The sequence below is a fragment of the Mytilus trossulus genome, chromosome 7, assembly GCF_036588685.1.
Source record: "Mytilus trossulus isolate FHL-02 chromosome 7, PNRI_Mtr1.1.1.hap1, whole genome shotgun sequence".
NCBI lineage: Eukaryota > Metazoa > Mollusca > Bivalvia > Mytilida > Mytilidae > Mytilus > Mytilus trossulus.
The window spans coordinates 48488217-48509933 of NC_086379.1; the positions used below are offsets into that span (position 1 = coordinate 48488217).

Genomic DNA, 21717 nt, shown 5'->3' on the forward strand with positions numbered 1-21717 from the left:
CAAGGCCACTGGAGAAAAAACTGTCCTCTTCTCGCCAGTCTCAGGTCATCCAACAGCAACTCCACAACCTACCAGAAGTAGTAAAGTAGGGCCTGAACGTCACTCTCCAGTCATTGTGAATGATAAGTATTTAGACACTATTAATGACCAATTTTCTACATGTTTTGTTGATAACGATTATATAGAATCTTTTTTAGATCAAGTTCAATATTTTGAAAATTGTCAGTCATATGATAAATTTAAAGGGGTGAAAGGTAGATTAGCTTGTCATGTAAAGTATTGGGAAAATATAGGTGCTTGTCCTTTTGTGCTTGATACAATAAAAAATGGTTATGTTATTCCATTTATAGATACACCTTTTAAAATGTACCACAGAAATAATAGATCAGCACGGCAGAATACTGAATTTGTCACAAAGTCAATTGAAGATTTAGTTCAAATAGGTTGCGTAATTAAAGTGCCTTTTCAACCATATGTGGTAAATCCATTGAGTGTTGCTACTCAAAAGTCCGGTAAGAAACGACTTATTTTAGATATGAGTCAATTGAATAAACACATAAAGCGCGAAAAAATAAAATTTGAGGATTGGAAGTTAGCTATACAATATTTTGACAAAGATATGTATCTGTTTAAGTTTGATTTAAAATCTGGTTATTTTCACTTAGACATATGCTCACAGCAACAGACTTTCTTAGGTTTTCAGTGGGAAGGTCAATTTTATTGCTATACTGTTTTAGCTTTCGGAATTACTACCGGTCCGTACATTTTTACTAAATGTTTGAGGCCACTAGTAAAATTTTGGCGTGGAAACGGTATAAAAGTTGTTTTGTATTTAGATGATGGATTTGGCATGAGTCCAGATGAAAATACATGTAATGAGCAATCGTCCTTCGTAAAAAGGTCTTTGATTGATGCTGGTTTCCTTATTAACGAGGAGAAGTCTGTTTTTAAACCTGTTACCGAGTTAGAATGGTTGGGAATAGTTTGGAACTCGAAAGAATACAAATTATCTATTACTCAACGTCGAGTTGACGATTTGATTTTCTCATTGAATGTCATTTTGGCTAAATTTCCCTATGTTACAGCTAGATATTTAGCTCAGGTTGTAGGTAGAATTATTTCTATGACTCCCGTAATCGGAAATGTGGCTAGAATTATGTCAAAGTTCTGTTACATGGAAATTGAAAGTAGAATTGGGTGGGATATTCCCATTACAGGGTACAAACCCGTCGAGGTTTTATCAGAGTTAAAGTTCTGGTTAGAAAATGTCACCATGATTAACTATCGTAATTTATGTCATTACAGTAAATCTTCTGTTGTCATATACTCAGATGCTAGTAATATTGCCGCTGGTGCATACACCGTTGAATTAGAAAATAAGATTTTCCATAAGATGTGGACATGTAGTGAAACGGTACAAAGCTCCACATGGAGAGAGCTGAAAGCTATAGAGTTGGCCCTTTTTTCTTTTAAGAATAGTTTCACAGGAAAAACTATAAAGTGGTTTACTGACAATCAAAATTGTGTCAAAATTGTTAATTCGGGAAGTATGAAAGAAAATCTTCATGTTATAGCAAAATCTATTTTTTCATTTTGCATTCAAAAAGGAATATCAATTGACATTCAATGGATTCCCAGAAAAGAAAATGAAAAGGCTGATTATATCAGCAAAATGGTTGATTTCGAGGACTGGGGAGTCACACATATATTTTTCAATTTTTTAAATGATATGTGGGGTCCTTATTCGATTGACAGGTTTGCAAGTGTCGAAAATAGAAAAGTTATGAGATTTAACTCCTTATTTTGGCAACCTGATTCTGAAGCAGTTGATGCATTTTCTCAAGTTTGGACCAATGAAAATAATTGGCTAGTTCCACCAATTAATCTTGTGATACGATCGATTAAACACATTATAGCTTGTAAAGCTCGAGGCACGTTAGTTGTGCCTAAGTGGATTTCTGCTGCATTCTGGCCTTTGATATTCGATAAACATCTGATTTATCAAGATTACGTAAAAGATGTTATTGTGTTTAAAAATACTGATGGTATTTATAAGCAAGGTTCGAATAAGAATACGATATTCGGAATTGAACCGTTTGGTTCGCAAGTTTTGGCTGTTTTGCTAGATGCATCTTAGACATGGCCCTAATATATATAGATATATTTTAGCAGGCATGGTCTGTTTGTGACATGGCCCTAATATATATATATATATATTGTAGCAGGCATGGTCTGTTTGTGACATGGCCCTAGTATATGTATATTGTAGCAGGCATGGGTGTTTATGTTGACATGGCCCTAGTATCGGTAATGATATTGTAGCAGGCTTGGTTTTTTATTTGACATGGCCCTAGTATCTATAATGATATTTTAGCAGGCATGGTAATTTGTTTTTACAGTTTATGGCCCTAGTATCTATAAAGATATTGTAGCTGGCGTTGAAATATTTGAATATATATTATATTTTACTGTGTATAGAAATCTGAAATATGCTAATAATTCGTCCTCTGTATATGTATATAAAATGTTATTGCAATTTTACGTTTTTCAGATATTTTTTCAGTAGGACATTGGTCAGACTTTAATTCACAAGTTGCCTCTAATAATGATCTCAGCAGTTTGTTCAAACAGTTACCAGAATTCCTTCTTTCGTCCAAGGCTGCGAGTACTCAGAAGAAATATAGATATGCCTTCAATTCATGGTGTAAGTGGACTAGTCAATATTCTTTTTCACCATTGCCAGCATCTCATTTACATATTTCTTTATATTTAATTCATTTGTCTGAAACTGCAAAATCGGTTTCAAAATTAAATGATGCTTTTTACGCCATAAAATGGGCACATAAATTAGCTGGCGTTGCTGATCCCAGTGAAAATAATCTAGTTGCATCTGTTCTTGAAGGGGCTCATAGAAAAATAGGTCATTCAGTTGTCAAAAAAGAACCTATCACACCACATATTTTGAAAAATATTGTATGTAAATATGCTAATAATACTTGTAATTTAAAAGATGTAAGAATAGCATGTATGTGTTTATTAGCCTATGCTGGCTTTTTACGATTCTCCGAGTTAGCTAACTTGAGAAGGTCTGATATACAGTTTTCCCCTACTTACCTTACACTTCATTTAGTCAAGAGTAAAACTGATGTATATAGGGAAGGGAAAGATGTTGTCATTTCAAAAACAGGGAATATTACATGCCCGGTAGATGTACTTCAGCGTTATCTAAAGTTAGCTAACATTCCTGAAGAATCGAATGATTTTATTTTTAGATCTATTTGTTATTGTAAATCTTTGAATATATACAAACTTAGAAAGAGTAGTCATATTTCTTACACCAGAGCCAGAGAGTTATTGTTATCTGCACTTGACAGTTTAGGTCTTGATAAAAAACAGTTTGGCTTACATAGTTTGAGGTCAGGAGGAGCTACTGCCGCGGCAGAAGCTGGAATAGATGACCGGTTGTTTAAGAAACACGGGAGATGGAAAAGTGATAAAGCCAAAGATGGTTATGTTAAAGAGAGTATACTCAACAGATTGTCAGTATCTAAGAATTTAGGCTTGTAATATATATTGTTTGTCCCCCCTTTTTCTTTATGTCCCTTTCTTTATCAATCGAAGCTTTCTGTGCTGTCGGGGCGAGCTGATAACCAAAAACTGTGTTGAGTTTTTACTTTGTAAATGCTTTATGTTCGTTTGAAGTATTGAATAAGAACATAAATGTATTTATAAAGGTTACTCGGGAACACGTGTATTTGTTTACTTTTAACACGTGTGTTTAAATCAAAACATGTTTATGTTTAATTTGATTGGACCATCAGTAAGTTATTACCGGTTTAAGTTATATCAATCATGATAACTTCATGCTAGAATTTTAGCGCTAAAATTATAATAAGATATCTAGAATTGTCATTCGAGGTTCGCCTATCCGACAGAAAGGTTCGTTTCCCACCCACCCACCCTTTTTATTAAGACTTCATAGGAATGTGAATCAGTATGTTATGTAGAAAATAGTTGATAAAATACATGTATGTAAATCGAAATGATTTTTTCTTCAACTTATAGAACATTTTTCTATTGTAGATTGTGTTTATATGTGATGGCAGCGGTCGATGACAGCAAATTGGACATTTGTTTATTGTTTATAATAAAAAATAAGCTTTCTGTGCTGTCGGGGCGAGCTGATAACCAAAAACTGTGTTGAGTTTTTACTTTGTAAATGCTTTATGTTCGTTTGAAGTATTGAATAAGAACATAACGGGAAACCGTATCACATCAATGAAAAGAACATTTCAGGAAACTGCGTAAATGACGAATTTCACATGTAAACAAATGATCCTCATAGAAACGAAGATGGCGGAATTACAATGGAAAACATTCTGGAAAATGTGAAGGTCAGGATTATTACAGTGCGATCACTTAAAAGGTAGGTCAGTAGTGGTTTTTCTTTTTGCGATTTATGAATGGATTGAGAAAAACTATATCTCGAGAGAACGCGGTTGATAGTTTAGATTATTTTTACCGATAACCGCTACGAATTTTAGCTGACGGCGACTATAAACGTATTGTTGATGGACCGTTTGCATAGTCTGTGTTAGAAGGTAAAGCACTTTAAATTTGTCATTTTATGGTCTTTTATAGCTTGCTTTATGGGGTATTGTTTTCATTTGCAAACGGTGACCTATAGTTTAAACAGAGCTTCTAGTTTAATCTGCTTTTACCATCATTAAAATGGGAGAAGTGGACGGATACTTCTAACAAAAAAGGAGATGGTTGGCAATAGTAAAAGGTTAAACATTTTGTGCAGGTCTTCGACAAATCATTTGACATGCAAATGATTAATTTCAAACAGTTGGCTAACAGGACGTAAATAGTTTGTCGTACTATCAGGGCCTTTCCGAAATGAGTGGGTTCTTGTCATTGTCCTCTTATTCTCTGTTCTCTACTTAAGACTGTACAATAAATATTGTAAATGTTTCTTTTGGAATTCCATATTTTTGCCGTATTTCATGTTGATTTGTCTTATTTTAAGAATTTCGTTAATCTGGTTCGATATGCATAGACGATAATTTGATGTATGTTGTAGTAAAACAAATGGTAAAAATAAATGTCTGAGGAAGAAATATTATCGTTGATAGTGTATATGATTGGAACCAATAGTCGAGCAAGTCTTTCATCAAAGAGCGCCGGGTACACTACTTTTGTTGGTGAGGTTCAAATTGGTCAGTATTTACTTTTACTTCAATTTTATTAGTTGTGCTTAGACTTTTCGTTATTCCCATTTTAAAGATATGTTGTGAATTTTCTTCATATTCCAGCTTGTTATAAATATCAATATACCTCCAAAAGTCTTAGGCAAATGTGTATTAGGCGAGGCAAATCTGCGTCGATTAACATTACACTTTCTGTTTTTCGTTGTGTTTCCTTTATCCAATGTACATATCTTCTTTCTCTTTTATTAATTGGTGGATTTTCTAGGGCGTTTAACAGAGCCTTTGTGTCCAATCCATTTACCATAAGAAATGAACTCACTGAAAAGGAAAATCTTTGTACTTTTTATTTAAAAATTATAAAATAACATTATTATACTAACTTACAAATTTATAATGAAACTGAAGTAATTGAAAAGATAGGTTCCTTAAATTATCAATATTAGGGCCTGTATGCATAAAGCTACTTAAGTTAAGATGTTCCTTAGTAAACACTTAAGTTAAGGAAACTCCGCCCTTTTTATCAAAGTGGTATGCATAAAAAATCTAAAACTGAGTATTCTTAAGTAAAATCTTAGTTGTTTTAAGTCACGCCCACAAAACTTAAGTGGTATACATAAGACTCCTTATGCTAAGGAAACCCCTAAGATAACACTTAAGTCTAAGGTACCTATAGAGCTTCCTTAAGTTTTCAAAAAGAGTTAAAAATCAATCGAAAGTATGCGTATTTTGCAAAACATAAATAGGTTACCTACAATTGAATTGATTAATACCTATATCAGTTATTAAATACTATTTATTCGTTTATTTATTGCTAAATATTAAAGATCGTCGTAATGTTCTTAAAATCACGTATAATCAACATCAAGAGATACCAGTGGGTAGTTGTATACTTTTTCCCATATCTCGTGTGTATACCGAAAAATACTCAGTTTTTATACTCATGTAATTCATGGATCTATTTTTCTTTTGTTAACTCTGTCCGAGCACGTTTTCTAAATTTTTAAAATACACCGCTCGGGTATCATTTGTACCCGTAAGTTAAAACAGAATTAAGGAATGAAGAGAGGGCATGCAAAACCAAATTTCTATAGCATGTGTGTGAGGTTTTTTTGTGTTTTTTTGTTTTTTGTTGTTTTGTTGTTGTTGTTTTTTTTGTGGGGGGGGGGGGGGGGGGTCATTTAAATTTGAATTTAGTTTTATTTTAAAGATGTAGAGCATACCCTAATTTTTTTCACGTACAGGGACAAAATCGAAATGTTTTTAAGATGGATTTATTTCATAAAGGGTGATGGTGGACATAGACCTCCATTTTGTTGAAACAATAAGTTGATTGTTTATGGAATCACTGTTACGGCAGTCAGAAGTCCCCACTGCTTCACCCCATGAAATTCGAAATTTTTTTTTTTTTATATATGATATATATTACGGTTTCGAAAATATTGCTAAGTACATTAAGATGTTGAGAATAAACTTTCTGTAATAATTTGTTTTAGTAAAGATTGTAGGTTTTTTTCACAAATGCCCTAGTTTGTATATGGATTCCTGGGGGGGGGGGGGAAACTACCCTCCCCCCTTTTGTTTTCTAAAAGGGAAGTGAAAAAAATGTTAATTTCACATCAAAATAGATTTTTTTTATCAAACCATAAGCATACGTAATCAAGGGGTCTGGAAAGAGAGATGTAAGCGCATAATAAGCTGAAATATTAGTAAACATTTTATTGAAAAAAAGGATTTTGTAAAATGATTTGTTTTGTGAAAATATGTGCTTACAATGCTACCCTTAGTCTTGTGCTATGCCATTGAAACCTTGATCATGTTTTGTTAGAGTTTAAAACATACTGTTGTATCCAGATTCATTAAAAGATAATTAAAGATTAAGTAGAGGATATTCTTGGATCACCGAAATATTTTTTTTCCAATGCTCATCCGTCAAAACATCAACCTTAAAAAGCGTTGTCTTATATGCACCAATTGTTCCTCATTATACTATGTTACGTTCTATTGAACTGTTTTACATACCAATATCAATGTAACCCCAGCTCTTTAAAATAAAAGCATGCATTGATCAATAAATTTAAATAATCATAACAAACTTTAACACGGATGAGTACATGTGATGAGCTAGTATATATAATACGGTAATTAGAGAAAGGTTAAAATTTAAGTATTCCTTAGTTCAGTGAAGACTTAAGTAAGTTTATGCATACCGCTTAAGAATTTTACTTAACTAAGGAAATTCTTAGTGAAATTTAAGTTTAAGGAATACTTAAGTTAAGACGTTTTATGCATACGGCCCCAGATGTATAAGATATTTCGTTATACTTATTCAACTTGAAGAGAAACAAGTAAAACCATCGCTTCATTAATGAGCGTAAATGTAGACAATTTTAAGATGAAAGAAAAGTCGCGTTCCCAAAATCTTTTTTCTATATTGGGAAAATATTAAAAACAACAAGAATACTTAATTCAAAATAATTTTACATTAATGTTCATATACTAGTATCTCACTGACCAAAGTTGAATCTAAAACCAATCAAATGCAATCAACCTTATAAGAACATTGTTGATAAAGATAAAAATACATTACGAAAATTGGAATAAGGAGTGTGTTTAAACAATGATTGACCAAATGAACATTAAATGTTTACTTCCTATATCAGTATCCGTTTATGTCCACACACGTTAACATCTACAATGTATGTGAAAAAATCATAACAATACTGAACTCCGAGGAAAATTCAAAAAGGAAAGTCTCTAATCAAATGGTAAAATCAAAAGCTTAAACACATCAAAGACTTCAAAGGAATGGATAACAACTGTCATATTCCTAACTTTGTACAGACATTGTCTTATGTAGAAAAGGGTGGATTTAACCTGGTTTACATTTCCTGTGTGAAAATAGCCATATTCGTGTATGGTAAAATCTTCTTAAACGAGCTGAAACCTCAATTTCTTAAAACATTTGAACGCCAAGATATAATTAAACAAGGAAAAATTCATAATACGCTGTTCTTTCATACATAGTGCTTAATAATTAGGAAAACACCACTGCTATGTACCTGTTCTATCACTAAATACACGTTCAACATCCTGTATGGCTTTGAGAAGAATATCTTGTACAGGGTCTTGTTGTCTTTTGGTGGAACAAATTGGAACTAAGTAAAATAAAATAAAACATTATCTTATGGTAGTATGATCATTAATGTAACACTAGTACCTTATATGTACATGCTGATGTCGTCGATAAAAAAAAAACAATGTGCACATACATACTTTAAAAATAATTGCAACTTTTTTTTAATTTGTTTCAATAAATTACACATTAAATTTTGCAATAGTTTCATAAATGCTTTAAGCCCTCAATGATACAAATTCAGAATCGTTTAGGTTATAAAAATGATAGCCATTAACGTTTAAGTGTTCTGAGAACATTGTGGCTTATCCTATGTTCCCCTAAAACTTAAATTGTTGGCAAGTTTCTTTATTGATATTTGGAAATTCGCGAGGCTCCTCCTATGTTTTATTGTGTAACGTGTGTTATGCAAGTTTGTGATAGAAGTTGTTTTCACGAAGGCCTGTATGCACGATTGTACCTAATACTTTAATTTGATCATCCATGCGTTTCTTTTCATTTTTTAGAATACACAATGTTTGGCATACAAAGTTACTAGTTATCAAATCCACAATAATGAAAATAAACTCATCATAGATACCTGGATTGAAATTCGGTGTTTGCGCCAGACACGCGTTATGTCTATAAAAGATTCATTGGTGACGCTCGAATCCAAAAGAGTTAAATGGGCCAAAATAACGTATGAAGTTGAACAGCACCAGGGACCAAACATTCCTAAAGGTTTTGCCAATTAAAGCTAAATTTATCTATTCCCAAAGTTTTGTTATTAGTTAATTTATACTTATGACCATATAACTGATAAATTATACCAACACAGACGTGCTGACTACTAGGTTGGTAAGCAGCTTAAGTGATGGTTTGTTTAAATTACATGTGCATAGATGACAAATATTTTGATAGAAAAATAAGATAAATATAAGATAGAGCTTAGATTCCGTTGTATTATAGTACAGTTTTATTATACCATTACAATATTTATTTTTGGGCACAATCAAATTATACCGTTTGTAGGTGTTGATGAATATTCTAACAGTTCTTTTTCGTGTTTTATGACAACTGACAGCTTAGAAACATCTAGGTTTGCCATTAAGCTTTGCAAATGTTGAACAGCAGAAAATCCGTCGTCTGCCCTATTCGTTCCTGGTGAGGCAGTTAGACCTAAAATCTAAAATGTAAGTGTAAATACTTGTTGTCAAAATGAAACCAAATGGAAAAAAATAGTTCTGGAATACTTTCCTTGTGTAATTATCTATCTTATGTTCATCATATGGATGTAATGCATGTAAGTCAACATTGTAAGACTAATTAAGCAATCGTTACTAGGCATGATAGCTAAATGATAACCCTTGACAATTGAAAGTGGAAAGTCTAGAGTTGATATATTCAAGTAAATGATCACCTCAAAAGTACCAATCTTATAGTGATCTTCTAGGCACATCCAATAGCTTTGCTGGCATTGCTCCCAATAAAAATAACAACACACTTATGACATTAGTATACAAGATTTTCTATCTTTGTAACATGAGTAGTGTTTGTTGATTGCATTGTTGTTGGGTTTTTTTGTAATAACATCTGGTGACAAACTATTCATACAGATTGACTGATTTGAATGGTTGGTAGTTAATTAACTGATTTTGCATAATGTCCAATTTGATAAATTGATTGGCGATCTTCGAATGTGGAATCACCAAATGGGACTTATAACCGAGTGTTTTAAGTAACACGAAGGGTGCCACATTTCCTAATCCTTCCAAGAGAATCTTATATAACCCCTATATTTGGTTTAAGTTAGTGTAAATCAGTATTTAGGGTTTTGTCTGTGTCGTGTTCTGATGGCTGTTTGTCTTTCGTCGTTTTCTTTATAGCGTTGTCAATGTGTTCTGCCTTTCCTTCAATAAACATGCGAAAAATGAAACACACATAAACGGATAATTATTTTCCTTATTTATATTTTTCAATATATAATAAAAAAATTGAGATATTGTTTTACCAGGAAGGTTGGGCAAAAAAGCATTGCGAAATTGTTCATAAATTTAATTTCCTGTAAAGAAAAAATGATGTACTAGTATCAAAAAGAACAAAATACTTCATTACTATCTTAATTTGTCTTAACTTAATACAAATTCTTTGAAATAGCATACCTATACAAGTTTAAATAACATTCGGTCGTCCCTCCGAAAAAATGTCATCAAGTGACTTAGCGTAATTCGATGATTAGTTTTAGAAACAAAAACAAGCTACGTACTATACTAACGATAAATAAATTCCTATTTCAAACTTCGTTTGAACTTTTACAAATGAATTCATGATGGACAAGAAAAAACATTTTTGTAACTCAATACCTTCTTTGCATTTTACTCTTTTCCTTAAATCCAGATTTTAACTTATTATTTTAAAACAACTGGCAATTGCTGTTTGATAAGGTAACTCTAAATGCATTGAATGTTGGTCAATAGTTTTTTAACATTCACCACTGTAATAGTACTACCGTTAATATTAGTTTAAATTGGACAATTATAATTTAACAAACCTGTGGGATTTTCCCGGACTTCGTTTCAAACTTGTGTCTTCTGTAGTAATTCATGATATGATTGAAAGCATTTCGTCGCACAACATGGTGACATTCGTCCAGAATAATCAGCGTCAGAAGATCCATCGAGATTGTATTTTCCGACTTTTCGTCCAGGTGATTATAAAGTGATTGTGGAGTACAGAAGAATAAAGATACACGTTGTATTATGGTTGGAAAGGAGTCACATTCGCCCTCTAAACTTGCGTCCCATTTATAAATCTTTCCCTAAAATGTTAAATATGTTACAATATTAAATAATTACATTACATGTATGTTTCACTATAATACGTTATTCTGATTGGGTAACTGTACATCACGTGTTATTCCTTAAACAATTGTATTATTCAATAAAAATTTGCATTCATGATAAAATGATGTCCCATAAAAAAGTGCACAGGTGAATAAAATAACAGAATTTCTGAAATTCGTGTTTTCACGATTTTAGATAAAAAAAAAATGAATGATTCTTTTTGTAACTTCATAGGGTTGTAAAAGCGTTGACCGGCGCACATTTTTAGAATAAGCGCTTCTGCGCTTCATACAAAATGTACTTCGGTCAACTCTTTTACACCCTAAGTTACAAAAAAAAGCATTCAATTCTTAAATAAAAAATATTACTGCATTACACAAATCTTATTTTCTTAAATAAAAAATATTACTGCATTACACAAATCTTATTTCTCATTATCAAAATATCGTCACATGAATTAATTCTCGTAATCAAAAATGTCTTCACATGAGTTATTTCTCATTATCAAAATATTGTCGCATAACTCATTTCTCATTATCAAAATATCGTCGCATAACATATTTCTCATTATCAAAATATCGTCAAATGGCTTATTTTGATTCTCAAAATATGGTCACATGACCTTTTTTTAATTGATGCATTAGTATATTCTATACAAATAATCAATCAGAAAAGAAACTCTATGTGTATTGGTATTTTCTTTAAATGGAAATTTCTACAATGCATGCAATTCAAATGTTGCAATTATTAATATCTTCAATTGCCTATACCTGGAAATGTAGGTCTGTAAAAGTCCTGCATGCTCTGCTGTATTGCTGTTCTAACAGAACATTTGTCTTATTTATGAAAACGACTTTACCTACAATAGGAAAAATCATCCAGTATGTTAAAGTTTCACAACATGAACAAAATGATAATAAATTTGAGTTTCACAACAACATGAACAAAATGATAATAATTTGAGTTTCACAACAACATGAACAAAATGATAATAATTTAAATGTCACAACAACATGAAAACAAGAGGCTGTCACAACGAAAGCAAACTGGATTTATTAATATTTATTTGTGTCCTGCCAATATCCCAAGAACCATAACTGATGAACGGTAAAAGTGAAAATCGTGACATCCATTTTGTCATCAGTATCAACATATTAAAATTTGAAAAGCTTAGGTTGAATGGTTCATGAGTAAATACAACAACATGAATGGAAACGCCATTTTTCGATCTTTCAACAACCATAACTCCTGAACGGTAAAAGTCAAAATCGACATTATTGAACTTGACCTCCATTTTCTCATCAGTAACGACATATACAAATTTGAAAAACTTTGGTTGAACAGTTCATGAGTAAATGCACGGACATGATTGGAAAAGCCATTTTTCAATCTTTCAAGAACCATAACTGATGAACGGTGAAAGTCAAAATCGTCATTATTGAACTTGACCTCCATTTCGTCATCAGTAACAACATATACAAATTTGGGAAGCTTTGGTTGTGCAGTTCATGAGTAAATGCACGGACACGACTGGAAAAGCCATTTTTCAATCTTTCAAGAACCATAACTGATGAACGGTAAAGTCAAAATCGTCATTATTGAACTTGACCTCCATTTTGTCATCAGTAACAACATATAAAAATTTGGGAAGCTTTGGTTGTACAGTTCATGAGTAAATGCACGGACACGACTGGAAAAGCCATTTTTCAATCTTTCGAGAACCAAAACTCCTCAACGGTAAAAGTCAAAATCGACAATATTTTAATCTTGACCTCCATTTTGTCATCAGTAACAACATATTAGAAATTGAAAAGCTTTGGTTGAACAGTTCATGAGTAAATGCACGGACACCACTGGAAAAGCCATTTTTTAATCTTTCAAGAACCATACATGTAACTCCTGAACGGTAAAAGTCAAAATCGTCATTATTGAACTTGACATTTTGTCACCAGTAACAACATATTTATATTTGGGAAGCTTTGGTTGAATGGTTCATGCGTAAATGCACGGACACGGCTGGAAAAGCCATTTTTTAATCTTTCAAGAACCATTACACTCCTGAACGGTAAAGTCAAAATCGTAATTTTTTAACTTGACCTTCATTTTGTTGTCTGTAACAACTTATTGAAATTTGAAAAGCTTTGGTTGAATGGTTCATGAGTAAATGCACGGGCAACATTTGCTTGTCGCCCGCCCGCCCGCCATACATCCCTAAATCAATAACCGACATTTGTCAAAAATCCGGTTAAAAATGATATTAATTGACATTTCAGCTATACTTCATCATATTAGTTCAGTTGTTTAACAATAGGAATGAGAAATTTATTGCATTAAGTTTAGAACTACATGTGTTGCGAATTAGTTTCTGTCAAGTTTAAAGATAATGTATCTTACCATTCGGGTATTTGATTAAATGGTCTTCAATTATATGATATGCAACATAAGTCTTTCCTGCATTGGTTCCAGCACAAATAATAGTGTTTTGACCTGACACAGCTATCTCAACAAGCTCTTCTTGATATTTTCGTAGTTCAATTAAACTTGGTTTCCTTTCTATAAGTTAAAGCAGAAAACAGTATAATTCTATTACTAATTGCAAAGCAATATTAACCGAAAAAAATCTACAAAATTCGAAGCAAGCTTTCATCATATCATTTTGTGATATTATATTTGTTGATGGGAGTTTTATATCATTGTCATGTTTGTTGGCATATATCCCACATTCCCTCAGCTAGTGATAATATGGAAGTCAATTGTAAGAACATTTTAAGGACGCTATCACGAGTTATATACTCTGGAATGTCTGTGTAACACTGCTATGTTCTACTTTTCATAACCAAATTTCTATCCTCGATTCTTTAGAGATTACACCACTGAAATACATTCATTACCAAATGCATACTTTCTTTAGCAACAAGATCTGTTTGAATTCTTGGGTACAAGATCGACCCAGATTTTTGGGGGATTTGGGGTTGCTCATCTTTAGTTTTCTATATTAGATTTGTTGACTATTGTTAGTCGGCGTTTTTTGTTTTTACCATGCTGTTGTGATTCCGTCTCCAACTGCATAATGAGTTTGAATGTCCCTTTGGTGTATTCCACCCCTCTCCTGCAGAAGAAATTATGATAATTAGAATATGATACATGTACCCACCTGTGATTGATAGGACACAACAGCTTGTTTTACTCCCAAGTTTTAGTGTATATATGCCACTATCTTCATTGGTAGATTCTAAAATGACAAGCTTGTAGACCTGGACATGTATACCATCGATTATATCACTTAAACATTCTTGTCTGCTTTTCTGGTCGTATACAATTTCCTCATCATTCTTTAACCATTCTGCTATAAACTTTGACCCACCAACAATACATTGTAAGGTCACTGTATTGCCTTCAACACATGTTGTCTCCTGCAAAGGTTTGATGAAAACAACTGCAATGCAAAAAAAAAGTAGCAATTGATAAGCAGTCAAATCATTCGCAAAATAAGCAAAAATTATTTAAAATACAATTAAGATCCAGTATATTCAAACTCTAAAATTGCATCATTCTGTTGTATTTTTATAGAATGATTTAACTTTCTCTAATATATCTTGCTATATAATTTCTATGAAGGCAATGCACATTTATTGTAACAAATGTGAAACACTGAGGTGTCACTAATAAAGCTAGAACTGATCGAATTTCTGAGGAGAAGAGGTCAGCCTGTGGTTTCTTGTGGGGTTTTCGTTGATCAATATTAGTTTAATGTATTGTGGCGGATCTTTAATTTGCTTTCTTTGTCAAGCTTTTTTTTATAACTATTTTAACTAGAGGTATTTTCTAGAGAGAAAAACACAGTATTATCTTCTATTCACGTGGAAAACTTAAATAAAATAAAATGATAACGTTAGTGTGTCCGACTTAAATTACTTAAATTGCATTGATTCGGAACCCTCAAAACCAAAAATGTGTAAGTCAAGGATAAACAAGTACTTAATTTTGTCAAATATTACCACAGTAATACATACAATTAAATTTTTGAAAAAAATATAACAACATTGTAATACTTACCGTTTTCAGTATCTTGCTTTTCTGATATACCCATGGATGTACAACAAAAATAAACAATGTTCATATACGGTCTTTGTTGATGATATAGTGAAAATAAAAAATTCGTTTCACTAGTAAAGAAAGTACTCATGCGCATTTATCTGTGCAGTTGATTTTCTGCTCTTTTTCTTAAAACAGGGTCTCACGTACTGTGAAAAATATGTGTTGTATTACATGTATAATATCTACATTTTGAATACTGGTATTATAATGGTATTGTCTTTTCTTGTTTGTAGATTTCTTGTACTATTCTATTGGTTTCGATATCGTTTTCTTTGGAATCGTAATCATATCTGATGAAATAAAATGCAGTCCTTTGAGATAAAGTATGAAAAGTGTCGCAAAATGTGAATTGTATCATTCTTTCGTTATCATGTGTAAAAACACGATTTGTATCAAGAATGGCCTTTAACAATTATAATAAAAATATAGACGGTGTGGCATTACTGTCTTATAATCCTGGTACTTTTGATAACTATTTGGGACAATTCTCTGCTGATGGCTGTCTAGTTGTTAGACGTCATAGAGCATTCAAGGAGTAAAATGGATAATTATTATTTTATTTACCTAATATGTATCTATTACGATTTCGATAAAGAACCTTGCCGCCTAAAGTCTTGGTCCATAATTTTGACGTTCTCAATATCAACTTGGATCTGACGTTTGACGGCCATAAAATTTATAAACCAAACTTACTCGCAAGATACTCCTTTAATTGTGAAATCTGTTCTTCATAGTCAATACCTCTGCTTTGCCATTCTTCAATTTCTTTCAAGTACTTTCGTTCAGTATCCTCATCCATACTGCAAATTCGCAAATCTTCAACCTCCAAAACAAAATCATTGTTCTTTTTATGACAAATGACCTGTAATCTGCTTGCAATTGCTCCAAATTCATCAAAATATTCCTGCAATTCCTGATCGCTGACCTCTGTGTTTCCTCTGTGTATTATCTTATTTCTTCTTCTTCGGCATCTTTCAAGGTCATCACCTGTCTTCATTTGATGAGGTCGAGGGTCGGTTCTAGAATCCCACCCATCTGTTGGTTCCAAGGTAGAATAATGAATGTTTCTCAGAATTGTATAAATCAGTGGAATATCAAAATTCTTGTAAGATTCAGTGTTTACCGCTTCTTTAATTTTTGTCCAGTCTGATGATTTAAGACGGCAAAATAGATGAGGATTTGTTCTGCAACTGTAATCAATATTTTTAGGGTTTTCATAATATAATAAAACTTCCTGTAGAAATCTGGGTATCAGATTTTGTGCAGCATGGCCAAGACGAGCGTAGTGTGTCTTTGTAGATACGACAGAACCACCAACTGAGGCCATGTTAAATAGTTAACGTCATTTCTCCTGGAATATAACGCATAACTAAACAATAAAGCATGACTATTTATAAAAAAAAAGTAGAAATTCAAAATAAAATATGCAAGGGAGCAACCATTTAACTTCAAAGAGAGGGGGAATTACATTTTGTCTGAGACAGACGCTACATGTACCAATCCAAAAGTAAAATCACAAAAAAAAACGAAAATTCAGAAAGAAAAGTCCCTAATCAAATGGCAAAATCAAAGGCTCGTACACCTCAAACGAATGAATAACAACTGTCAAATTCCTGACCTGGTACAGGCCTTTTTTATGTAGAAAATGGTGGGTTAAATCTGGTTTTAAAGCTAGCTAAACCTTTCACATGTAGGACATTCCCATAAAATTCCGTATTATTGACAACGATGTGTGAACAAAACAAGCTGACATAACAGGTAAAAATGTCAAAAATAGTGGTACAGCAGTCATCGTTGTGTTATAATCCTAATCATTACGTACAAAAACAAACAAATATGTCAACAAAGACAAAACAAAAAGGCATACAGACAAAGTTCCAAATATGTAATGGATTCCGAAGCAACACAAAACACCTTACAAATATAGATTTATATGGTCTTCAATGCATTGTTCCACTGCTAAATTATTTATTCTACTTTCAAGTACACCTGGTACAATAAAAAACTTGATAATTAATTGTTCAAATAATACTTTTGAAAATAGTGGGATTCATTACTTTTGAAAGAACCTGATAAATTGCATGCTAATATTCGTGATTTTGAATCTTTTTAAAGTTTTGGTTTTTCTACACTTGTTACCACATTGTCTCATGTTTTTATAAAGAAAAATCACACACCTGATTAAATGGGCATTACAAATTCCGAATGCGAATACATATGTTCAACTCTTTAAGGTCATTTTAAGTAACAAACAAAAGAACAAAAACAATTGGACATGCTTTTGATACTATAATCGCCCCTGAATTTTTATTAGATAACAATTGTGTTCGCTTTAGAGATTCCGTATATCATCATGTTATTGGAATTCCAATGGGGACTAACTGTACACCACTTGTTGCGGACCTGTTTCTGTATTGTAATGAGTTACAATTAATGACTAAAATCAGCAAAGACCCATCGAACAACATCAGATACAAAATTTAACAATACTTTTATATATTCGGATGATATATTGGCTCTCGATAATGACGACTTCAGTATGTATACTAAAGAAATTTATCCTGTTGAACTAACTTTAAATAAAGCTAAAACTAACAATGAACACTGCCCTTTTCTTGATCTTGATATCTAAATCATTAATGGGAAGCTTAATACCAAAGTGTATGATAATACAGATGATTTTTTTTCATTTCATATCGTTAATAATCCATTTTTAGATGGTGACATTCCCTTGATAACATTTTAAAGTGTTTATAAATCTCATCTTGCACAATTCGCTCGTTTATGTAACTATGCATTAGATTTAAGCGAGAGAAATTTATGTATTAGTGGAAAATTATTACACCAGGGTTTTCGAATTGCACAAACTAGTTTTGTCATCGAAATTTTATCATCGGTACAAGGACATCCTTCGTAAATACAATTCAATATGCAGACATATTCATTTGATGCATACATAATCTTTCAATCAGTTTAATTGAGGTCTGAAGCTGGCATGTCAGCAACTGATACTAGTAGTAGTCCTTTGTTAATGTATGAACCATGTACTATATATATTCCATGGTTATTACGAGTAAACATATTTAAACAAACGAATCCGAAGGATGAGTTTGTTTAAATATGTCAATGAGTAAGACACATGGTATATAAAATTTGTAATATAAATAAAATGATTGACAGCTTCAAGACCTTCAACTAATATTGGAAATTGATCACGTTACAGTTTTATCCAATTAAATGGAAGCTCGCGCAAGTCACCTTTGCGCCTCGTGTATGATATTCTGTGTATTTCATGTAATAGAACCCCTGAATTTGCAAAAAAGGAAAGAAAATGTCAGATTTTCCCGATTATTATTTAGTTTTGCGCCCCGTGTATGGTTGTTTGCGCAAGCTACTTCATAATGTCATCAGACTGAGGTAAACAAAAATATCGGATTCCAGCGTCGGACAAGGATTAAATAATTATTCTAATGACGGTAAGAATTGTTTTTGTTTTCAAGTATCATACAAATTAATCATATTTTACAGAATTTTCATCTCATTGAAAATTGCATATTTATACATTTCTAGTTTTCGTACAAACTGCTTTCTTCCGTTATTTTATTAATTCGATTATTAGATTATTTATTAAAACACAATTTTAATGATAAAACACTGTACTTAAACAGTAGCGGAGCCAGGGAGAGTAGATAGTGTACGTTCCCCTAATTGATCGCAAAAAAATCATGTTTTTTAACAGATATTTGTAGCCGATATTTATTCCTTTTTCTATAGGTACCCCCTTTTTAAAATCGAAATTTAATCGGATCTTCGCAAAGGAAATGATAGGTTCACATTTCATTTTTTTCACAACTTAAAGAAGAAACATTTAGTAATTGTTTCCAAAATTAGGGGAATTCGTAACAATCCTATATAGTTTGAAAAAGGTTTCTTAAGATGTGGGTACACATAATTTATTGCTTTTTGTTATGAACTGAAAACAAATGAAGATCTTGACCTTTTAGTACGTTTAACAGTTTCCTAAATATTTAAGAGGCGGATACATTTAAAAAAAAAAAAGGTGGAGCTTCAGCCATGGAATAACATGAACATGAATATGTTATACCATGGCTGAAGCTCCGCCTTTTCCCTTTGAATACTTGTTGAGTTGCATATTTAATTAGCAAAGTATGGTACAACATTAATTTGCATATAATATACCATGATTTTGCCTCACCACACTTTTTAAGCAAATTATTTCATAAAAACATCAAAGGAAAAATCTAATTTATGTTACAATGTCATTTTGTTTACTTTTTTTTTGTTATCTATTCTGACATCGGACTTTTTTTTAAACTGAGTTTTACTGTGCGTATTGTTGTGTATTTTTTCTACATTGGCTAGAGGTATAGAGGTGGTTTGAGACCTAAAAAAACATGTTTAACCTCACCGCATTGTTGCGCCTATCCAACGTCAGGAGCCTCTGGCCTTTTTTAGACTTGTATGTTTTTTATTTAAGTTTGATTTAAAGATTTCGGGCGTGGGATTTTCTCGCTGCATTGAAGACCCGTTGGTGGCCTTTGGTTGTTATCTGCTCTTTGGTCGGGTTGTTGTCTCTTCCACATACCGGTATTCGACATTTCCATTCTCAATTTTAAAGTAAATAAATTGTCGTCAGATCCAACCAAGTTTGACTTATTACCTGATCATATTTAATCTAAGCTTCGATCTAGCTATAGTAATTATAGTTTTTCAGATAATAAGGAAAAACTCGAAAAGAAGAACAAATACCGTTATTAAAGGTCAATTACTCTAAAAAAGAAGTCGTGCTGAATTATATGTAAATCTTGCATTGCTGATCAGTTTTCATGTAATCTGATTTAAGTTAATCTGATTATTTTTTATGTTTCTCCACCTGTCAGATTTTCTCTTCTTACTGCGGTTTTCAAGATGATAGACAAAACCTGTTTTTTACCCCCCGACGTTCTAATTTTATCCCTGTCAGCCATGTTGGTTGACAGGCCGGGAATCGGACACATTTTTTTAATCCAGAGTTCCTACAGATGAGTGTGGCCAAGTTTTGTTAAATTTAGTATAGAGCTTCAAAGACGATTATTGTATTAAGTTAACGACAACGATGGGCAACGGACATCAAATGATACTTTGAGCCAGAGGACGTTGAAAAAAGGGGGGCCGATTTAGATAGAAAAAAATCTCAGTTCAGGACAACATATTTTCATGAGCATGACCTTGGTCAGAGTAGAGATCGTATGGAATAACTAAGTGGGTTTTTTTCTGCATTTTTTTTGTTTTTGTTTTTTTTGTGGTTGATGGTAGATTGTAGATTTTTTTGTTAAGATTAAATTTTTACCACATTTTTATAAGACTTGGGACGATATAGATGGACAATTTCACTTTTTTGACAAATTTTTAAACGTCTTCGTGAGTTTGCATATGTACATTTTTGGGGGAGGACAGCGCAATTGTCTTCAATGCAGCGAGAAAACCCCACGCCCGAAATCGTGCTTCAGCTGGCCCCTGAACAAAAATGTATACGCGTTTCTCGTTTCTCGAGACGTTTTTTATATTGATTAGACAGTTGGTTTTCCCGTTTGAATGGTTAAACACTAGTAATTTTGGGTCCCTTTATAGCTTGTTGTTCGGTGTGAGCCAAGGCTCCGTGTTGAAGGCCGTACATTGACCTATAATGGTTTACTTTTTTAAAATTGTTATTTGGATAGACAGTTGTCTCATTGGCACTCACACCACATTTTCCTATATCTAGTTCAGTGATAATGGACGTCGTACTAACTCCGAAATCTATAAATCAAACTTAAATAAAAGAATCATACAAGCCTAACAAAGGCCCTTTTTTCTAAAATTGGATTTTTTTTCTTTTCTTTGAATTTCGCAATTTTGTTTTCAACATACTGATATAAAAACGTATATTTGTATATTAAATTACTAATGATTACAATCAGGTTATAGTATACTATCCACAGAGGTCACTGATAATTTATTAATAAATAGATACATATATAATATCAATGTCTGTTGTGAGTAGTGAACTAGGCAATGGTTATAAATTATGTAAATATACAGGTTATTGCTAGTATAACATGTATAATTATTTGTGCAATAATTTTGAAGGATATATAAAAAAAAAGTATATTTATAAAAGGGGTGTTAGAAAAAAGTAGGATGGCTAATCAGGATTGTCCTGCTCAAGTCGGACCATCAATTTACAACAGAAAGATAACACAGCTGGTAAAACCAAAACTGAAACTAGATATCAAAACAAATATGTGTTGTTCCACATTTCATTTAAAGTGTGTTAAAGTATTAATTTGAAGAAATAATTATACATACGATTGTGTGTTTGTATCTGCAGGATACGCACAGTTTTGATACATGTACCGATTTAAAACATCGTATTAAATCACGTAGTGTCAATTAAGTTATATTTGTTCAA

General features: G+C 32.3%; 3 protein-coding genes across 3 annotated transcripts; 1 reads left to right on the forward strand and 2 right to left on the reverse strand.

Annotated features, from left to right (window-relative positions):
* Window positions 1-850: 850 nt before the first annotated feature.
* Window positions 851-2137, forward strand: LOC134726472 (uncharacterized). The gene has a single exon (XM_063590877.1). The coding sequence runs from the start codon at window positions 851-853 to the stop codon at window positions 2135-2137; it is 1287 nt and encodes a 428-aa protein (XP_063446947.1).
* A 3043-nt stretch (window positions 2138-5180) lies between these two features.
* Window positions 5181-15309, reverse strand: LOC134727092 (antiviral innate immune response receptor RIG-I-like). The gene is made up of 8 exons (XM_063591480.1): window positions 15225-15309; window positions 14323-14604; window positions 13563-13721; window positions 11939-12027; window positions 10877-11143; window positions 9349-9511; window positions 8273-8368; window positions 5181-5531 (listed from the first exon to the last, which is right to left on the reverse strand). Exons 1-8 carry the CDS (start codon window positions 15286-15288, stop codon window positions 5332-5334), a joined length of 1320 nt encoding a protein of 439 aa, XP_063447550.1. The 5' UTR covers window positions 15289-15309; the 3' UTR covers window positions 5181-5331.
* A 633-nt stretch (window positions 15310-15942) lies between these two features.
* On the reverse strand, window positions 15943-21669 carry LOC134726473 (uncharacterized). The gene is made up of 2 exons (XM_063590878.1): window positions 21615-21669; window positions 15943-16617 (listed from the first exon to the last, which is right to left on the reverse strand). Exon 2 carries the CDS (start codon window positions 16591-16593, stop codon window positions 15943-15945), a length of 651 nt encoding a protein of 216 aa, XP_063446948.1. The 5' UTR covers window positions 16594-16617; window positions 21615-21669.
* Between the last annotated feature and the right edge of the window lie 48 nt (window positions 21670-21717).

What these genes read in the sequence shown, in the direction of transcription:
- LOC134726472 (XM_063590877.1), top strand. Translation starts at nt 851, where the DNA reads ATGAGTCCAGATGAAAATACATGTAATGAGCAATCGTCCTTCGTAAAA.
- LOC134727092 (XM_063591480.1), bottom strand. Translation starts at nt 15,288, where the DNA reads ATGAACATTGTTTATTTTTGTTGTACATCCATGGGTATATCAGAAAAG. An exon ending in AAAGCAAGATACTGAAAACG is followed by an intron (nt 14,605 to 15,224) that starts GTAAGTATTACA and finishes TTTGCATTGCAG; the next exon opens with TTGTTTTCATCAAACCTTTG. An exon ending in TTACAGACCTACATTTCCAG is followed by an intron (nt 11,144 to 11,938) that starts GTATAGGCAATT and finishes TTAACATTTTAG; the next exon opens with GGAAAGATTTATAAATGGGA.
- LOC134726473 (XM_063590878.1), bottom strand. Translation starts at nt 16,593, where the DNA reads ATGGCCTCAGTTGGTGGTTCTGTCGTATCTACAAAGACACACTACGCT.